Source organism: Typopeltis vanoorti, chromosome 12 (assembly GCF_054136105.1).
Source record: "Typopeltis vanoorti isolate ZY-2024b chromosome 12, IOZ_Tvanoo_1.0, whole genome shotgun sequence".
NCBI classification, from domain to species: domain Eukaryota; kingdom Metazoa; phylum Arthropoda; class Arachnida; order Uropygi; family Thelyphonidae; genus Typopeltis; species Typopeltis vanoorti.
In genome coordinates, this window is record NC_143560.1 from 12,262,812 (window position 1) to 12,281,801 (window position 18,990).

The 18,990-nt window shown below is 35.3% G+C and overlaps 1 protein-coding gene across 1 annotated transcript in view; it reads right to left on the minus strand.

Annotated features, from left to right (window-relative positions):
* Stoml2 (stomatin like 2) overlaps positions 1–18,990 on the minus strand; it is a 154,744-nt gene that overhangs the window by 46,493 nt on the left and 89,261 nt on the right. Inside the window, exon 7 of the mRNA XM_090401638.1 lies at positions 3,895–3,987. Coding sequence (XP_090257764.1) covers positions 3,895–3,987 — 93 coding nt within the window. The remainder of the gene's footprint in view (positions 1–3,894; positions 3,988–18,990) is intronic.

Here is an 18,990-nt window from a genome sequence, read left to right on the forward strand (position 1 = left end):
AATGGAAATGATAGAAGACCCGAATGAATTGTTTGAGGTAGCAAAAGAAAAGAGTAAGAGAGTTAGAATGATTAGTCTTTTGCCACGGTATGACAGTGAAATGTTTAAAAGGAGGGCCATAATTGCGAATGACTTTAAGCGTGGGTTATGTATGACGAGTGGTGTGGAATTTGTGGATGTGTGGAGTGAGTTTGATGGGCGACAGGATCTATATAAGATGGATGGCTTGCATTTGAATGGTTATGGTGTAAGAAGACTTGAGAAAGTGTTGCTGAATGTAGTGGATGTGCAAATTCAGGGAAACTAGATTCGTTAAAGGGGGGGGGTAGATATACAGTCCTTAGGGAGGCAGTTGAATGTAAGAATGAATATAATATGCTAGAGCAAATAAGGACAACAAACCAGAGTGGAATAGTTAATATAAGGCATCAAGGTAGGGTTGGGGCTAATGGGGGTCTTAAATTCATGTACACTAATACTAGGAGTATTAGGAACAAGAAGGAAGAGTTTTTGGCCATGGTTGGCACTTCCAGACCACAGGTTATCGGTATTAGTGAAACATGGCTGACTGTAGATGATATAGCTAGTGGGATTGAATGTGATGGGTATAGTGTGTTCAGGAATGACAGAGAGAATAAAATGGGGGGAGGAGTATTGTTGATGATAGCTGATGAGCTACAGCTAAGGAGAATAGAAGTTGAATTGCAGGATAGAGAAAAGAGCACATTTGAGGCCATTTGGTGTGAGATTGTGGCTAGCAGAACTAAATATACAATTGGATGCTGCTATAGACCAGGTGATGGAAAAGATGGTGGTGACAATATGCACAAGCAAATAGAAGAAATGACTGGAAGGAGGGTGATTATTATGGGAGATTTCAACTATGGTCGCATTGATTGGAGTGAGGAGAGGACACACGGGAGGAAGGAATTGGATTTTATGCGGTTATTAAGGGATAACTATCTGCGACAGCATGTAATGGAAAATACTAGGGGTCAGAGAGTGCTTGATCTAGTAATTACATCTGAGGATTTGGCTGTAACAAATATGACCACATTGCCACCAATCGGTGAGAGTGATCATAGGGTCTTAACTTGGGAGGTGGCTAAAGGTGTAGAATTTTCAATTAAGACAGGGTACATGTGGAATTATCGGGCTGGAAAGTATGACAAGCTTAGGAGTTTGATTGGCTCAGTGTCATGGCATGTACAACTGCAAGGACTAGAAGTTGATAGTGCATGGGAGGTAGTTAAGAAGTGCTTGCATGAAGCAATGGCTGACTGTATACCTAGAGTCCGAATAATAAATCAAGTAGGGGTTAAATGGATGAATAACACCATTAAGCTGGAGCTGCAGAAAAAGAAACAACTATGGAGGGAATTTAAGGAGAAAGGTGACCGGAGGGACATGAACGGTATAAAGCGCAGGCCAGAAGGGTGAGGAGTGTGGTAAGAAAAGCAAAAAAGGATTACGAAAGAACATTGGAATTGGAACAAGAGAATCCTAAACAGTTTTTTAGATATGTAGCAAGTAAAAGGAAAAATGTACATGGCAGAATGATTTTAAAGAATGCCGATGGTAGGGAAGTAACTGAATCAGTTGAGATAGCTGAGTTACTGAGTTAGCACTTTACAAGAATATATCATCCAGGTGGTGACATTGCAGAAACGAATAAACCAGTAGATTATACGGGAATTGTGGTGAATGAAGTGGAGGTGAGTAGTCTATTGCATAACTTCAATGTCAATACATCTGTGGGATTGGATGGTATACCAGCTCGTGTAGTACGAGAAGCAGCTAAAGAATTGTCAGTACCCTTGACCATTTTGTTTAATTTGAGTCTTGGGTCTGGGTTAGTCCCGAGCGGGTGGAAGGAGGGGAAAATAGCTCCACTGCATAAAGGTGGTACCAAGACTGCTGTTGTAAATTACTGACCGATTAGCATATTAGGAATCATTGTCAAGATCTTAGAGAAATTGGTCAAGAAAAGAATACAGGATTGGATAGATGAAAATGGGATATTGTATGGGGGACAACATGGTTTTGTGAAGGGTAGATCATGCCTCAGTAACTTGCTCACGTTTTATAACACAGTGATGGCTGAACTGGATAGGGGTAATGGGTTTACAGTGATACTACTGGACCTTGCCAAGGCCTTTGACAGGATACCACATGGAACCCTAATCAGTAAACTGGAGCAGATGGGGATAGATATAGGGTTGGTAAGATGGATAGGAGGGTGGTTGAAGGAGAGATACCAGAGAGTGGTTTATTCAGGAGTGGAGTCAAAAAGACGTCTTGTGACTAGTGGAGTGCCGCAGGGCTCTGTTCTTGGACCACTGCTTTTCAATTTGTTCATCAATGATACTGGAAAGGATTTGAGAGGAAGTGTTTACTTGTTTGCGGATGATGCAAAGTTGGGTAGAGCAATTGTGAGTGCACAGGATGTCAAAATTTCACAGGATGATTTGGATAGTTTGGAGGACTGGGTTAGGAAAAATGGATGTCAGTTTAATGTGGCAAAGTGTACGGTTATGCACTTTGGGGTGAAAAGAATAGCAGCAGTATATCGCATAGGTGGAACCGTACTCCAGGAGATTGATGAGGCCAGGGATTTGGGAGTGCTGGTGGATAGGGAGTTGAAGTTTAGGGGGTACATTGCAAAAGTAACTAAAACAGCTCACCAAATCACTTGGCTTATGAAAAATACTTTAACATGCAGAGAGAAGCAAGTTGTTGTTCCTCTGTATCGAGCCTTGATAAGACCCCATCTGGACTTTTGTGCCCAGTTATGGGCACCAGGGTTTCTTTGTGATGGGGAGGAAGTGGAGAGGGTCCAGAGATGAGTGACCAAGATGATAGAAGGTCTGTGGAATGAACCTTATGAGAATAGGTTGAGGATTTGTGGGTTGCAAAAATTGGACGATAGGCGAAGGAAGGGTGATATGATTGAGACATTCAAATTACTGAAGGATTTTTATAAGATTGATCCAGAAGATATTTTTGAAAATATGCCTGGTGGTGGGAGGACCAGGGGCCATGCATGGAAGCTGGGCAAGAGCGTGGTTGACAAGGGTGTTAGAGCTAGGCTTTTTACTTGGAGAATGGTGAATGAGTGGAATAAGCTTCCAGAGTCTGTTGTGGGTGCTACGACCGTGAATGAGTTCAAGGCAAGATATGATAGATACTGTGTGAATGTTGAATAGTTGTTCCAGACATGATGTTAGGGCCTCCCTCGATGAGTCTGTCGATTCCTTGGAGTTTCCCGGAACAATAATAATAATAATAATATATATGAATTCAATTATAATTTAATATATACATATATATATATAAATGCTAAAATTTTAACTTAAACTTAGTTATATATATATATATATATATATAAACATTTATATATATATATATATATATATATAAATATATATATATATATAAATGCTAAAATTTTAACTTAAACATAGTTATAATGATTATTCTCATAAAGTTTATTACAAATGTAGTGAATTTTAGATACATTCAAGGATAATAACTGAAAGACCTCTGCAATACAGATGTAGACAAATTCATGCAATTTTAAATCTGGTTGAATATCAACCAAATTTAAACTATAGGTTGGTCCAACCTAAGTACCAACTTACATGACAATGCAAGTTGATACATAGCTATAATGTGAAATTCTCATTTTTTCTCTGGTAATATTACATTGAAGTTAATGAATCATGTCTAACTATATATACACATTACAACTTAAAACACATGCAGATATTTTAAAATAATCTGTTTATTATCAAACTATTATTACTGTATTTAGAAATGCCAGCGATTTTTAAACAATTGCACTGAATTACAGATTTTATTTAAATAAAAGTTACAAGTTTAATATGTATCAACCTTCTGATTCCAAAACAGCAGCCCTCTTTTTCCTTTCTGCTTCAACTTGCATCTGCATAGCATCTTGAACACGCTGAGGCAATTTGATGTCTCCTAATACAAAAAAAAAGTTTACTGTTTAGTTATTCTTCTTACAAAGAAGTATCTCAAAGGAATTAATTTTCCTCTCCTTTAAACAGCACTTATTTTAAAATTATAAAAACAACCAAAATTTTCTTGTATTTATTTCGCAGATTTATTTGTTATCTGCAGATAACAAAGTAGGCAAATTAGCACATTCCATGATAAAAGTAACTTTTTGTTCTTCTCTGCTATTATAAAAACGTGTACCTTCACCCCCCCCCCATGCCAACAACTCATTTACTAATACTGGTTTTAAATTTTTTAAAAAAATTTAAAACCAGCACTAATACATTTTTAAATACAAAGGAATTGTATTTAAAAAGTAATTCAGGTCACCTAACAACAAAATCTCTAAATAACAACCATCACAGAATTACATTATCATCATTTTGTACTATACATGATACAAGTATAATGTATCAAAGAAAATGTGTTGAATGATTTGCAATTCTAATTTATTGCATAGAAAATAATTATTACCAAATATGAATTAGCATCATCTAAATCTATGTACTTTGTAGATTATATAATCATATAAACACATAAAAATGTAATATAAATTATAAGAAATCTGTTATTTGAAAACATTCACAAAATTAAAATAATTTTTAACATGGTTCAAAATATTAGAATAATATGAAAATAAATGCATAAATATTACAGTCAAAGGGAAACATGATAATTAGTACTTTGTTGCAGCCCCCCCCCCAGCCTTTATGAATGTTCGTAAACAGTTGGACATGTTATTTACTAGCATTTCACAGTCGTTTTTTTTTTTCCCCAGTCAAAAATGCCCATATTGTCTGCAGACTAGAAACAAGTTCATTTTTGTCTTTTGAGACAACTTGAAGACATTTCTTCATAATTCTCCACAAATTCTCAATGGGGTTTAAATCTGGTGAGTTTGCTTTATAGGTGGATTGATACGGTACAAAGTGCCTTAGACGATAGAAATATAAGATTTGATAATGTTGGAGTCTTGACAAGTAACAGACTGATTTGGAGGAAAATTGTAGATAGGAAGTTAGTAATGATGTAAATTTTTCATGTAGTACTATCATATCCTGTACACCCCTTGAGGGTACATGTCAGGAATTTGATGATGATGAGTTTGCTTTCCAAGGAATTACACTGATTTGTCTTTCTTTGAGCCATCTAGTAGTGGTCTTGGAAGTGTGATAAGAAGCTGAATCTTGCTGAATGAGGAAATCAGCATTATATAAATCATCCGATGCTGGTAACATAAAGTGCTCAAGAATTTCTTGGCACACTTTACAATTGACTTTCGTACACAATACACAGCCTACCTGGACCCACTGCGGTCATACAAGCAATACCATGACAGAGGTTGCAAATTTCACCAAATGTTTCATACATTCTTTATCAAATGCTTCTTGCTTAAGATGCCAAACACATATCCCTTGATGACCATAGGACACACAAAACATAATTTCATTGCTAAAAAGTACCTTTTTCCAGTCCTAATGACCCAACAAGAGTCTTTGCTTACACCATCACAACCTAGCTGCCTTTTGCTTGGAAGTTATAAGTGGCTTCATATTAGACACACGTGATTTAAAATCCAATTTCTGAAGTCGTCTCAATGTCGTAGATTTAGACACATTGATACCTAGTTCTTTCCATCTCCTGTGAAAATACCTTACACTTCAGAAGCGATTTTTCTTCATAATCTTCAATCTCCTCTCATCTCTTGATGTTATTACCTTTCAACTGCTATTGCAGCAACTATTTTGAAAACTCCGGTTATTAGATGTCTCAATACTCTACTCTTGCTTGCTTGAGAACATTTCAATTCCTTTAGCTATAAACTGTTGAGTTTGGCCTTCTTTGTATAGAGACCATATGAAACTTCTTAGCTTCCAATATGTCACTCGTTCGACCTCTGTTTAGCAAATGATTAACTGAAATCTAAGTGCAAACGATTCCTCACATATGAGTCAGTCCTGCGGCTACTGAAATATGTGCTATTTCTATGCTCTCCTAAAACCAATCAGAAAAATTTCGAATATTCTACTATTCTGAACCATGTTAAAAATTATTCTAATTTTGTGAATGTTTGAAAACATTCACAAAACAGTGTTCTTCTAATTTATATTACATTTTTATGTTTACATGGTAATATAATCTACAAAGTATATAGATTTAGATTATGCTAATTCATATTTGGTAATAATTATTTTCTATGTAATAAATTAGAATTGCAAATCATTCAAACACATTTTCTTTGGTTATTCTAATTTTTTCATTTGGAGGATATGTAACTAATAAGCTTAAACATATGATAGACATAACCTTAACATAGATTTTAAAACAACAGAGGATGAAAAAAATGCAATTTTAAAACTATATTCTGTACTGTATACTTTTTTAATCATTTTAAAACTATATTCTGTACTGTATACTTTTTTAATCACCTTTAGTGATTAAGAAGTATATCACCTTTTTTTAATCCTTATAATCATCTTTGGTGATTGAAAAGTATGTAGCACAGAATACAGTTTTTTTATTATTATCATACCAGTTTTTCTAATTCTTTTGTATGTTTCCAATTCAGAATTCAAGTGTTGTATTCAGTGTACCTGCCTTATTTTCACAGTCTGTCTTCTTATTGCTGATTTTCAAACCAAATTTGTTACAGCATTATTCAAATGAATTTGTTTAGGAGTACAATATCACCTGCATAAAGCAAAAACTAAGTTTGATATCTGCAATTCTAATATCAGGTTTACTTTCTTTCATAATGGTCATATCCCATATTGATGATGAATAAGAGTGGATATAATGTGAACTGTTATGTTATACCTGATTTTACATCAAACCGTCCTCCTGTATTTCTTTCAATCTTCTGATTTACAACTTAAATATAAACTATATATTGCTCTGCATAATGTTCCATTTACCCCATATAATTGTAGCATTTTGAAAGCTTTTATATAGGCACCTTGTTGTACGGCTATTCCATATCTATAAAATTTAAGTACTGATCTCTGTTATGTTCCCATGATTTCCTCACCTATTTGTCATAAAATGAAAAGTCTGATCTTGACAACATCTGTTTGGCCTAAATCCAACCAGTTTCTCTTCCACGATTTTTCATAGCCTATTCTCATGTATGCTATAAATCTTATCCAGAAAACTAGAGAAATTCTTCTGTAATTCTCACATTTAGTTTTATTTCCTTTTTTAAAGATGGAAACTATGAGAGCACTATTCCAATAATTGGAAATTCAACTATCTGACCAAGTCCCCTGAATCATGCAATGTAGCCACTACAAACTTTTATATCTCCATATTTGAGCACTCAGACTGTGCAGAACAAGCTAGATTCAGGCCAAATAGAAGTCATCATGATCAGATTCACTTTAAAACAAATGGTTGAGAAATCTTGGGAATATAATAAGGATTTGTATTTAAGTTTTCTTGATCTAGAAACGGTATAAGATAAGGTGCCAAGAGGAAAGCTCTTCAAAATGCTACAGTTATATGATGTAAATGGGAACATTATATTAAGCAATACATAGTCTTATTTAAGCTATTTGTTTATGCTTATGGCTACATGAAACTGGTAAGTGAAAAGTACAATCACAATTTCCAGAAACAAATGATGAAAATCTTAACATATAAAAGTTCATTACATAAAAGGCACAACCTGCTTTCTAAATCTTTCCTTTTTTTTAAATAAAGCAAAAGTAACTTGTCATAATCAAGCCAGGGACAATTATCATCCAGCTGCAACAAGTATGACAAGGCTGCATATTCTCACAACACAAATGTAGCTGTATCCAAGGTTTAATTAGAGAGCAGTTGTGTCTTGTGTGAGAAAACTTGATCCATTAGAGGAGGCCCATTTCACATTGTATCATCATCTTCTAACATGAGGAGGAGTTCTGCTGATACTATGATGAGGACTATGAGAGTGACTACGAGAATAACGTCTTCCTGGTGAGACGGGACCGTGATCTTCTGTTTCCTTCATAACCACCGCCACCACCATACCAACTACAGGTTAAGGCTGGAAATCCAATTCAGGCCTCATCTGTCACCTTGTGGATGTCCTGTAGGCCACCACCGTGAAATTGGCACCTTGGGCAGTCGTACACAATATGAATAATCGTCTGAGCCACGGGAGAACAAACACAATAAGGGTGATCTGACAGCCCCCATTTATGTAAAAGGTAGCCACATCTGTCCTGACTAGTTCTGATCCTGTTTATTGATGACCAAATCTTCCTAGAAAGATCAAAACCAGGCTGCAGAGCACAGCGATCTTCTACCAGGAAGCCGTTTGTTGGGAGATTGTTGGACCAGTATTCTCTCCATATGTTAGATATTGATGGCAGTGCAGCTGAAGAGAGTTCATCCATGGACCAGAGAGGCTTTCTAGATTTGAGGTGAAGACTAGGTGGGTTTATGAAAGTCTGGTGTAGGAGCAGGAGTGGGTTGCTCATTGCTTTATTAAATTTCTTTAATTGAGGCTTGTCTTCTCCGTATGTGTGGTGGAGCAATGTTAGATAGAATAGGCAGCCAGGAGAGGGGGGGTGCTTCTCACTGTCCCACTAATTGTGCGCATGGTAGAGTTTAGCTGGGTGTCTATAATGTTAGTAACTTCTTTCCCAGACAGGGGCACAATATTCTGCTGCAGAGAATGCGAGGGATAGTGCAGACGACCTTAGGACTTCTGCACTGTAACTCCAGGCTGTTCCAGCAAGCCTGTCTCAATCCCTCAAGCAAGGGATTAAGACAGCCTTCCAGTGCCCCCCCCACCAGCACAGTAGTGTTGCCTTGTGGTACATTGTTGGTGCTTCAGACAAAAGGTGAATGAATCACAGGCAACATGAAGCTAATGTCTCAAACAAGGTGTCCAAAGGTTTCCAAGCCTCCTGGACTACTTACAATTATGATGAATACAAAACATAAAAAGTTCCATGCCAGCTTGATCGTCGTCCGGAATAACAAGGATCGAGTTGCTTGTTTAGGTGGAGAGCAAGCTTCGAAAAATATATTACAGTCCCCTATTTAAGCTATAAATCAGCAGTTAGAATTGAAGGAGGTATAGGAAGATGATTTGATGTTCCATGCCTTAAGTAAGGTGTGCGACAAGGGTGCACATTATCTCCACTGTTATTCATTATCTATAAGGATCACATCATGAAGGAAAGTGGTATTAAATCTGATATCAAAATTGGTGATGTTAATCTTAGGTCTTTACTTTATGCAGATGATGTTATACTTTTCATTTCATAAATAGCTGAATTGTATAACATTTCACCTATTTAGGCACAATTTTTAGTAAAGATGGTAAATTAATCTCTTTCATCAATCCATCTACATCTTTGTCTTTTCTCTGCCAGCTGGGCAAAAAAAATAAAGTACTGACTATATTACCTTATTAGATTAGCAAAACCAGTCGGCAGAGAAAAATCAAAGATGCAGATGGAAGACAAAAATATAAGACCTGAAATTGTTGTTCGGAAGTTTGTAATTGTGTAACTATTTCATTTACACCCTCTGTCCAAAAAGAAACCGAACTTTTGATAGAAAATAAAACACGGGCCAATTATAAAGATTCAAATCATTTATTTCAATCAATATACTCTCCCTCAGCTTCGATACAGCATTTGGCATGGTCAATTAATTTGTTAAATGAGTTTTTTATATCGTTTTTTGGGATACTTTTGAGGGTCGTGGATACTGCACTTACGATGCTTGAACGTTTTCAATGGTGTCGTATCGCTTTCCTTTCATCAGCAAATGAAGTTGGGGGAAGAGAAAGAAGTCACAGGGTGCTAACTCAGGTGAATACGGCGAGTGATCCAACACACAAACTTGGTTTTTGCTCAAAGATTGTCTCACAATGTTCGAACGATGAAATGGTGTATTATCATGCAAAAGTGACCAGCTGCCTGCATTACAATATTCATGCCGTACACGACGAATTCTCGCTATCGATTGCTTCAAAAATTCGAGATAAAACTCGCCGTTGACCGTTTGGCCAAGCGTAATGAATTCTTTGTGAATAATGCCCTTGGAATCATAGAAACAAATCAGCATTGTCTTTACTTTTGACTTCTCCAAGCAACTTTTTTTTGGATGCCCCTCTTCTGGTGTTCTCCACTTAGCACTCTGTTTTGGGCTCATACTCAAAACACCACATTTCGTCACCCAGTAATGATTGTTACAAGGAAGTTTGAGTCCTTATGAGGCTTTAATGAGGTCCTTGCAGTGTTCAATTCGATACATTTTTTGGTCATCGGTCAACTTGTGGGAAACAAATCGCGAATTCAATTTACGAAGGCCCAAACTCGCAGTCAAAATGTTGTGCAGTTGATTTTGGAATCTCCAATTCATCTTCAATCAATCTCATGGATGATTTCGGGTTTCTTTGATGAAATCACGCACTTTTTGAATGTTAACTTCACTGAGTCCAGTTTTTGGACGGCCCAGGTTTTCGTCATCCTCAAGCATCTCACAACCACTTTGAAATCGCTTAAACCACTTGTAAACTTGAGTATGGGATAAGCATTCATCACTGTATGCTTTTTGAAGCATTTGATGCGTTTTGGTAAAACCTTTACCAAGTTTAACACAAAAGTCAATTGCAGCTCTCTGTTTGAAATTCATTTTCCGACCGTTCATCAAAACACACTGTCACTCTTAGCACTATAACTCGGCTTCTAATGAAACAAATGTCATAAGCAGTTGACACAACACTAATGAAGGTTGCCACTTTCGACAACAGGTGGCGCCACTAGTTTCTTCTATTTTCGAAAAGTTCGGTTTCTTTTTGGACAGAGAATGTAGTACTATCATAATTATCCTGTACACTTTCTGAGGGTACATATTAGGAATTTGATGATGATGATATTTGAACATTTTCAGTCAAATATCTACTACAGCTGCCTTTCCACATTATAGGCTTTTGATAGTTTTTTCCCTAACTGAAGTATTGATACATAATCCTGATTGCATCCCTCTTGAGTGTTTTCTACCACTGTGCTTCACTACTTGTTTTAACAATTTTCCAAATTAATTATTCCAGACATTGAGGAATATCTTTAGTATTCACATCATCTTTATCATCTTTGATTTCTTACAGTATTTTGCCTCCATTTCTAAGCTTTTTTTTTTAATAGCGTCTAACATTTTGCAACCTTCCTGATATTCTATATTCATATCGAAGTCTTCCCGTGATTTTTGTTTAGCTACTTTTGCGACTTATTTGCCAGGAACTTTCAGCATATTTTCTTCTTTTCCATGACTTCATGGAAAACTTCTTGTATCCACCCACTATAGTGTTCTTATTTTTCTATCCTTACAGAAGACAACTTCATCCCATGTCTTCTTAGCAGAATCAATCAAGGGTTATTTAAATTAAGGGGATATTAAATCCTACATTGTTTTAAAACCGAATAAGAAACGCAAAGATTGGAATCAGAGAGTTTCATGCTGAATATAGTATAGTAAACTATAAAAGTATCGGCGATTACTAGTGTCAGCTAATGCACGTAGTCCAAGTACGTAGTACAAACTCGGGCAACTCACAGCAAAGGTGGTAAAGTTCTGATTGCTATTCTTGGTATTTTCCATAATGTAACACACATTTCCTAGGAAATGTATGCTGTTATTACATTATGGTGGGAGGTCACTATCCAGACCGGTTTCAGCCTTTATCGAGGCTTCATCAGTGAGTAGCTAGACCAAAATAATACCAAAGGGTATAGCGAAAAGAACTTATACACTCTGCTATATGAGTTGTCAAAAAGGTGCACCCATTAAGCTACTTAAATATAAAGAGCCAATAGGCTTCATTTCGGCGATATAAACATTATTTAAATTAAGGGGATATTAAATCCCACATTGTTTTAAAACCGAATAAGAAACTCAAAGATTGGAATCAGAGAGTTTCATGCTGAATATAGTATGGTAAACTATAAAAGTATCGGCGACTACTAGCATGAGCTAATGCACGTAGTCCAAGTACGTATTACAAACTCATAGTACTAAAAATATTTAAGTCAATCAAGAGTTTTCTTTGGCTATTTGCCAATGGGACTCCAAGATTTGGTTCTCATTTTTGAACTGTTTAATTTTTTTCTTGAATGTTTGTATAGCTGAGTCCACAGTTCACCTGTAAAATCTGCTCATCTTTACTCTGTTTTGTACACTTTCTTACATATCGTTCTTTTCAATGTGATGATCACTTCCAATTTAAATCCTCTGTATATCATATGTAGAATGTGAATGAAGATATCGCTTTCAACAATATAGTCAATGAGGCTTTACTTATTTCTTGTGTGTTCTCTCCATGTGAACTTGTGTACATCTTTATGATAGAACATATGTTAGTAAAGACTAATCCATCTCCTGACATAAATCCACAAGCCTTGCTCTTTTCTTCAAACATGATGCTAAGAAATCAAAATTACGATAATGCAAAGCCGATTAATTCAGCTTGGCATAAGACATTTTTAATGGCAAAAGTATCGATATTTTTATTCAGGCTAATTTGCCTTTTCCTACAATAATCAATGCAATCCATAAGAAATCTCTGAATTGTGAAAATCTGTTCAAATGGAGGTGGTTGTGCTAAGTTTCATCTTTCTATTCACAAGTTATACTACACAAGAATGGGCACTAGATTTCTTGCAAAAGAGAACAATCTCAGGGTTCATATCTCATCTTCCTGAAGGTTTCAAAATGACATTAATCTTACACTTTCAGCATGTAGCAGTGATTCATAAAAACTAAACAAAGCAAGTTTTTCAAATTCAGAATTTCTTGAAAATGCTATTACATATTTTTTGTGCTGTAGGCCCTGATATGTTTAATTAAATAATGTTTGATCAGTCACCAGGAAATGTTTCTGTAGCATGTCATAATCATTCAAAGGATTGTAAATTACAAAAATGTCAGTTGATCTTAGCTGCATGATTTCTCCATCCAGGCCGTTAAATCTGAGATCAACTTTTTTTTTGGAGTGAAATCTGATTCACTTTATATATGGATTTATATAATTATAGCATGCTATGTGGACATTTTCTGGTGACTGAGCAAACATTGTTTAATGAAACACATCATAGTAACATCACAGCACATTAATGTAATTTTGAGATCATCCAAGTATCCGAGTGTTCCTAGAGAAAAGTTCAGGATTTATCATATGGTAGAATTTTTATATGATGCTCCACAAGAGAAATCAATGGTGGTGTTATGGCAAAAAAAAAAAAAAAATTATAATAAATTTGCTTTAATAAATGCCATGACTGATGAGTTGCCTTAGGATTTACTTGGCTTTTTTCAGATAATATCCATAAATAATACAGATAAACATTTTTTAAATTTATTTTAGTTATTAATGTATCAGAATGTTTTAATATCAAAAACAAACAAATTTATTTCAGATTTTTCATACTGCACACATTTACAATACAAAAATAGGCTTAATGCAATAAAATTTAAGCAATATGTTTTTAATTCTAATATGTAAGTTTTTAATTGAAAATAAATGAATACTATATATAACATTTTAATATTAAAAGACTTAAGCAAAAGTCAGTACAGATATTTCACAATGATCTTTATACTAACAAAATTAATATTTTAATATTAATAATATTTAAAATTATATATAAAATTATACAATGTGGAAAGGCAGCTGGAGTAGATGATATTTGACCAGAATGATATTTGCCAGCCTGGTTGCCCAAGTGGTTAGCATATCCACTCTCCAGCCAAAAGGTTGCGGTTTCAAATCCATGCGTGGGCATGGATATTTGTGATTGTCTGTGAAAATGTTAGATGGTCGGTGGTAGAGGGCATTGGTGTAGATGATGAAGGTAGTTGCAGTTGGTGGAGTGATGGAGATGGAGAGCTGTAGAGTAGGTGCCCTCCGTCGATGAGTCGTTGGACTCCCTGGAGGTGTTATGCAATAATAATGATAATAATAATAACTGTTTTTAGTTACACTAACAAAACAAATACCTGTTTTATTGTTTTTTAATGCTATTTAAAATACTACATCAATCTAATTTAAAGCATCTGTAATCAACTGGTTAACATCACTAAAAAATAGAAACAAGATAGCATAAAAGAAGCTGTAAGAAAGTTCAGGCAGATTAGATAAACTGACAGAAACAAATAGGAAAAGGGTGTTCAAAAGGACTGTGTTTGTGTTCCTCTTAGTGGATTCTTTTAACAAGAGTTGATTCTGGTGATACTCTAAGACAGATGTAGAATTTATATCCAGAATATCACATACTGAACTCCACAATCTTGGTTACTATTGAAGGGCTATTATGTACAAGCCAAACATCAATCCAAAAAATTTTCAGACCTGTGCAATGCAAAACCTACCATATTTAAAGTACACCACTGGCAAGCTATGATATGAAGTGGTACATCATCATTATCATGCATCCATCTGGCTTGAAGGCATCATCTGGTAAGACTATCCACCATCCCCTATGTCTGAGGTACATCAGAAAAAATAGCCCGAGTCTTAAAGAAATTCAATGTCTGCACACAGGTCTTAAGCCCCACTTAAAACTAGCTACCTCTACCTTTATAACTACTAATGTTGAATCAGTTTCTGGTGTATACAGATTTACCTGTTCTTGCAAGTTAAGAGATTTTTTTTCTATAAAAAAGATTTTTATTCCGAGTGCTTAATATTTACACAAGGGTTTAATTCCAATTGGTGCAATGACTTTTAACTGTTTCTTTTAGAATCAGGAAAATCACAGACTCAAGACCAAAAAATATACACATTTAATAAAACTAAAACAATATATACACTTTAAATAAAATTACATAACTACAAAATACTGGATCCAAGGACTTCTAAAATAAATCTAGTGAGAGAGTTGTCAACAATAGAATTGTTAACCCAAAAATTTCCATCTGATATTGTGGAATTATTCAAATTTGCAATCACATCAGGTTACTTCACATGGAAAGATAAAATATATAAACAAGAGGAAGGAACAGCAATGGCTCACCCTTATCACCTAACTTGGCCAACCTTTTTCTTGAACACCTAGAAGATAGAATTTTCACTCTTGAACCAAAGCCAACAATATGGCTATGATATGTTGATGATATCTTTGCAGTCTGGAGTCACACGGAACAAGAACTTTACTCATTTCTAAATAGTATCAACAGCCTACATCCTCGCATCAAATTCACACTAGAAAAAGAATTCATCACAAGGTATTTCCTTCCTCGATGTGTACATTCAACATAAACAAAATGGTTCCTTTCTATTGAAAACTAACTTCTTCAAGTCATTATATCCACAATACATTGGCTCGCCATCCATCTCAAAAATACGGCATCATAAAATCTTTGGTATCCAGAACACACAAATTTTGTTCCTCTGAAGAATCTTTAAAACAAGAATTGGAAATTATTAAAGATACAGTCTTACTAAATGGATACAATCCAATAACAACTCAAAAAATTATTAACCACTCTCCTACACATCAACCCAGACAGGAAGATGCCCATAGGACTCTTATACCATATATCAAAGGCATCTCTGAATGTTTGTCAAAAATTATGAAGAAATACAAACTCGCTGCTACCTACAAACCAATCAACCAAATTCAAAATGTGTTACCTTCTCCAAAAGACAAACTCTCACTAATGATGCTACCTGGCATATATGAAGTGCCATGTTCTTGTAACTTGTCTTAGTATGGACAAACAGGAAGATCTGTAAATAAATGCATCTCTGAACATAAAGACCACATCCGTCTTATCAAACCGCACAAATCTGACCTCACACAACAGAGTTGACGTAACGTTTGTTACGTCACAGACCCAATCTTAACCGTAACAAATGTTTCGTTATCTCAAAAGTCTGGGAAATTCTTATCCTCAATTGTATAAAATAAATTCATCAGTTATATTTTAACTTAATTACAGCCCAATAGTTTTTAATCCTTAAATGCACTACTGTTTTTTTTTTTAAAATATAATTCCTATTGTTCTTTAATAACTGTATTGATGATGTCTTATGATACTTAAGATGAAATATTTACATATTATTAAAAAGTTAATTACTGTGACATACACGTGAATTTATAGTTATTATGAGTTTCAGAGAATAGGGAGATAAGTGGGAATCTTCTAGTATCGCATTTAGTACTATGTTTTTCCATTCCATAAATTAAGAAGTATATATGCTTACATTCATTCTGTTAACTTCTGTTTTTTAAATGTAGAGTATATAGATCCTAATGCCAATATGCATAATGATTAAGGTGTCCTTAGCATGGAGAAGTTCACCCCCAACTTTTCTGGCTCTCTAAGCTATCGTGTCGAAGCTTAGTCCCCCAACTCATCTAGGAACACTACTCCTTCAGTTGTAACCTGAAATAGCACCAATTCCTGAGTGTTTCCTTGTCCAAGCGGAGGTTCTGAATTAGTCGAAGACCAGGCTGTTGGAAGTGCATTGGGTGTTAGTTGCATTAATTTAATACTGATAATGCATCTCTGGAACTACTGCTGCTTTTCTTGGTTGACAATATTCATGAGTAGTCATCCTTTTCATGTAGAGTTTGGATTTTTTCAGTTCTGAGGTGTGATGATTTTTGGTTGATTTTCCTCATTTTTAATAATGTTCTTAACCAATAATCTGTTATTGATGAGTGTTCTCCATTTTGGGCATATGTTTCTGAGACTCTGAAGAAGTTTCTGCCATGAAGAGGTGCCTCCACCAACCACCTCTTCAAGGCAGTAGAAACACTGCAACTAGAAGGTTGCAGTATGTTTCTGTTTCAAGTCTATATTGAAGATCTTTGGCAGGCTGTATATATGTGCCTGTTTTTGGAAGCGTTTGATAAAAGAAAATTCAGGCTTTTTTTTTTTTTTTTTTTTTTGTAGCTGCTGCTAACACTGTGCCTATTTTTCCAGACATTGAGATTTATACTTTCATTTTGTGGTGCACCCTGTTGGGTATCTACCTGGATATTGAACGAAAGAGGATGGGCTAGCAATTTGAGATTTAGCCGACCAAATTGTATTCTTATTGGTTAAACCAAAATTAAAAATGATGGTACGACATGACAAAATTTCATGCTGGCTGGGGTGTTGCCCGGTTAAGCAAGGCCCCAATTGTTTTTGCCAGAGAACCAGGACGAACAGTGAAAAGTCAGCACAAATCTGAAAGCACACCCCAACTTAACATCACCAGAGTTAAAGATCGATACTATCAACATACGAAGCCTGAATGGCAAAGAAATGGAGCTAGCCGAGGAATTAGTTAAGTACCAGATTGACATAACAGGGGTGACTGAAACAAAAAAGACAAAAAACTGGTGAGATCTTTCTGAGCAATAAATACAAAATGTTATATTCTGGCAATGACAATCTAAGAAAAGAAGGAGTAGCCATGGTATTCAACACAAAATACGAGGCTAATCTTCTTGTATGGCAGGCAGGCAGTCTCAAGTAGAGTGATGTGGGCTAATATCAGAATGGGGAATTGGACAATGAGACTTATTTGTGCCTATGGTGCCACAGAAGGTTCTACTAAGGTATAAGTGAAGGAATTTTTTGATGCTTTAGAGAAAGCAACTGACACAATGAAAAAGGAAAAGTTGGTCCTTGTTGGGGATCTAAATAGCAGAGTAGGAAATGATTGTGAGACATACAAAAATATTTTGGGAAAATTTGGAGAAAAGAGCAAAGCTAATAATAATCGCAAATATCTGTTGGATTTCTGCTCAGGACATGGACTGGTTATTACTAACACCATGTTCCAACATAAAAATGTGCACAAATTCACATGGACAGAAGAGGCTAGGAATAAGAAAAGTCTTATTGACTGTTATTGTTGATAGTGATGTTTTCTTCCTGGTGCAGGACATCAGAGTGAACAGAGGATTTGAAATTGGAAGTGATCACTATTTAGTCTTAGGCAGGATAAAATTGAATTTCATATTGAAAAGAATAACATGTAAGAAAGTTTTAAAGCGAATAAAAGTTGAGCAGCTCTCAGATGTGAACTGTAGACTAAAATACAAAAAGATTATTGAAGAAAAAATGAAAGAGTTGGAGAACATGAACCAAACCTTGGAGATTCAGTGTCAAGCCTCGAAGAAAACCTTGATTGATTCAGCAAGAGAGGCATGTGGTGAGGTAGTCTGCAAGGATAGAAAAATCAGAACTCCATGGTGGACACAGGAAGTTAAAGAGTGAGTGAAGGAAAAGAAGAAAGCATATCAAAAGTTCCTGGCAAATAAGTCAGCTTTTGCTCTTAGAGAATACAGAGACAAATGTAAGAAAGTGAAACACTGTGTAAAACTAGCTAAACAAAAGTCATGGGAGGACTTTGGCAAGAACATAGAAAATAAATATCAAGAAGGAGGTAAGATATTTTAGAGGTTGTTGAAGAAGCTTAGAAATGGAGGAAAGAGTGCTGTAAAAGGAGTTAGAGATTATAAAGGTGACATGAAAACGGGAGAAAAAGATATCCTTGAAGTATGGAGTAATTACTTTGAAAAATTGCTAAATCAAACAAGCAGTGATAGCACAGTGGTAAAAAACACTCAAGAGGCATACAGTCAATACAAAATTAATAATGGAAAAAACTCATGTACAAAGATTATTTAATAGTATAATTTTTGCCTGTGTGTCACAGGCATCTTCAGTACATATTAAGCTCAAATTAAACAATAACTGACAATTCCAAAAAGCGTCACTTAAGTAGCTGGTGTAAGATAACTGAAAAGGTCAATAAATTTCCTAAAAAAAAAAAAAATCAATACAATAAAAAGTTAGGAAAGATTAGCTGATTTGTAAAGTACTATTTCCCATAAAGGGGAAAGACGTAAGCCGTTGGATCTGTTTAAGATAGGAGAATGAAGTAGAGTTTCACATGTTTCTTTATAAAGGTGTTCAATTAGGAACTGACTTTTGTGAAGAACTCTTGTCTTTCTCCAATGAACT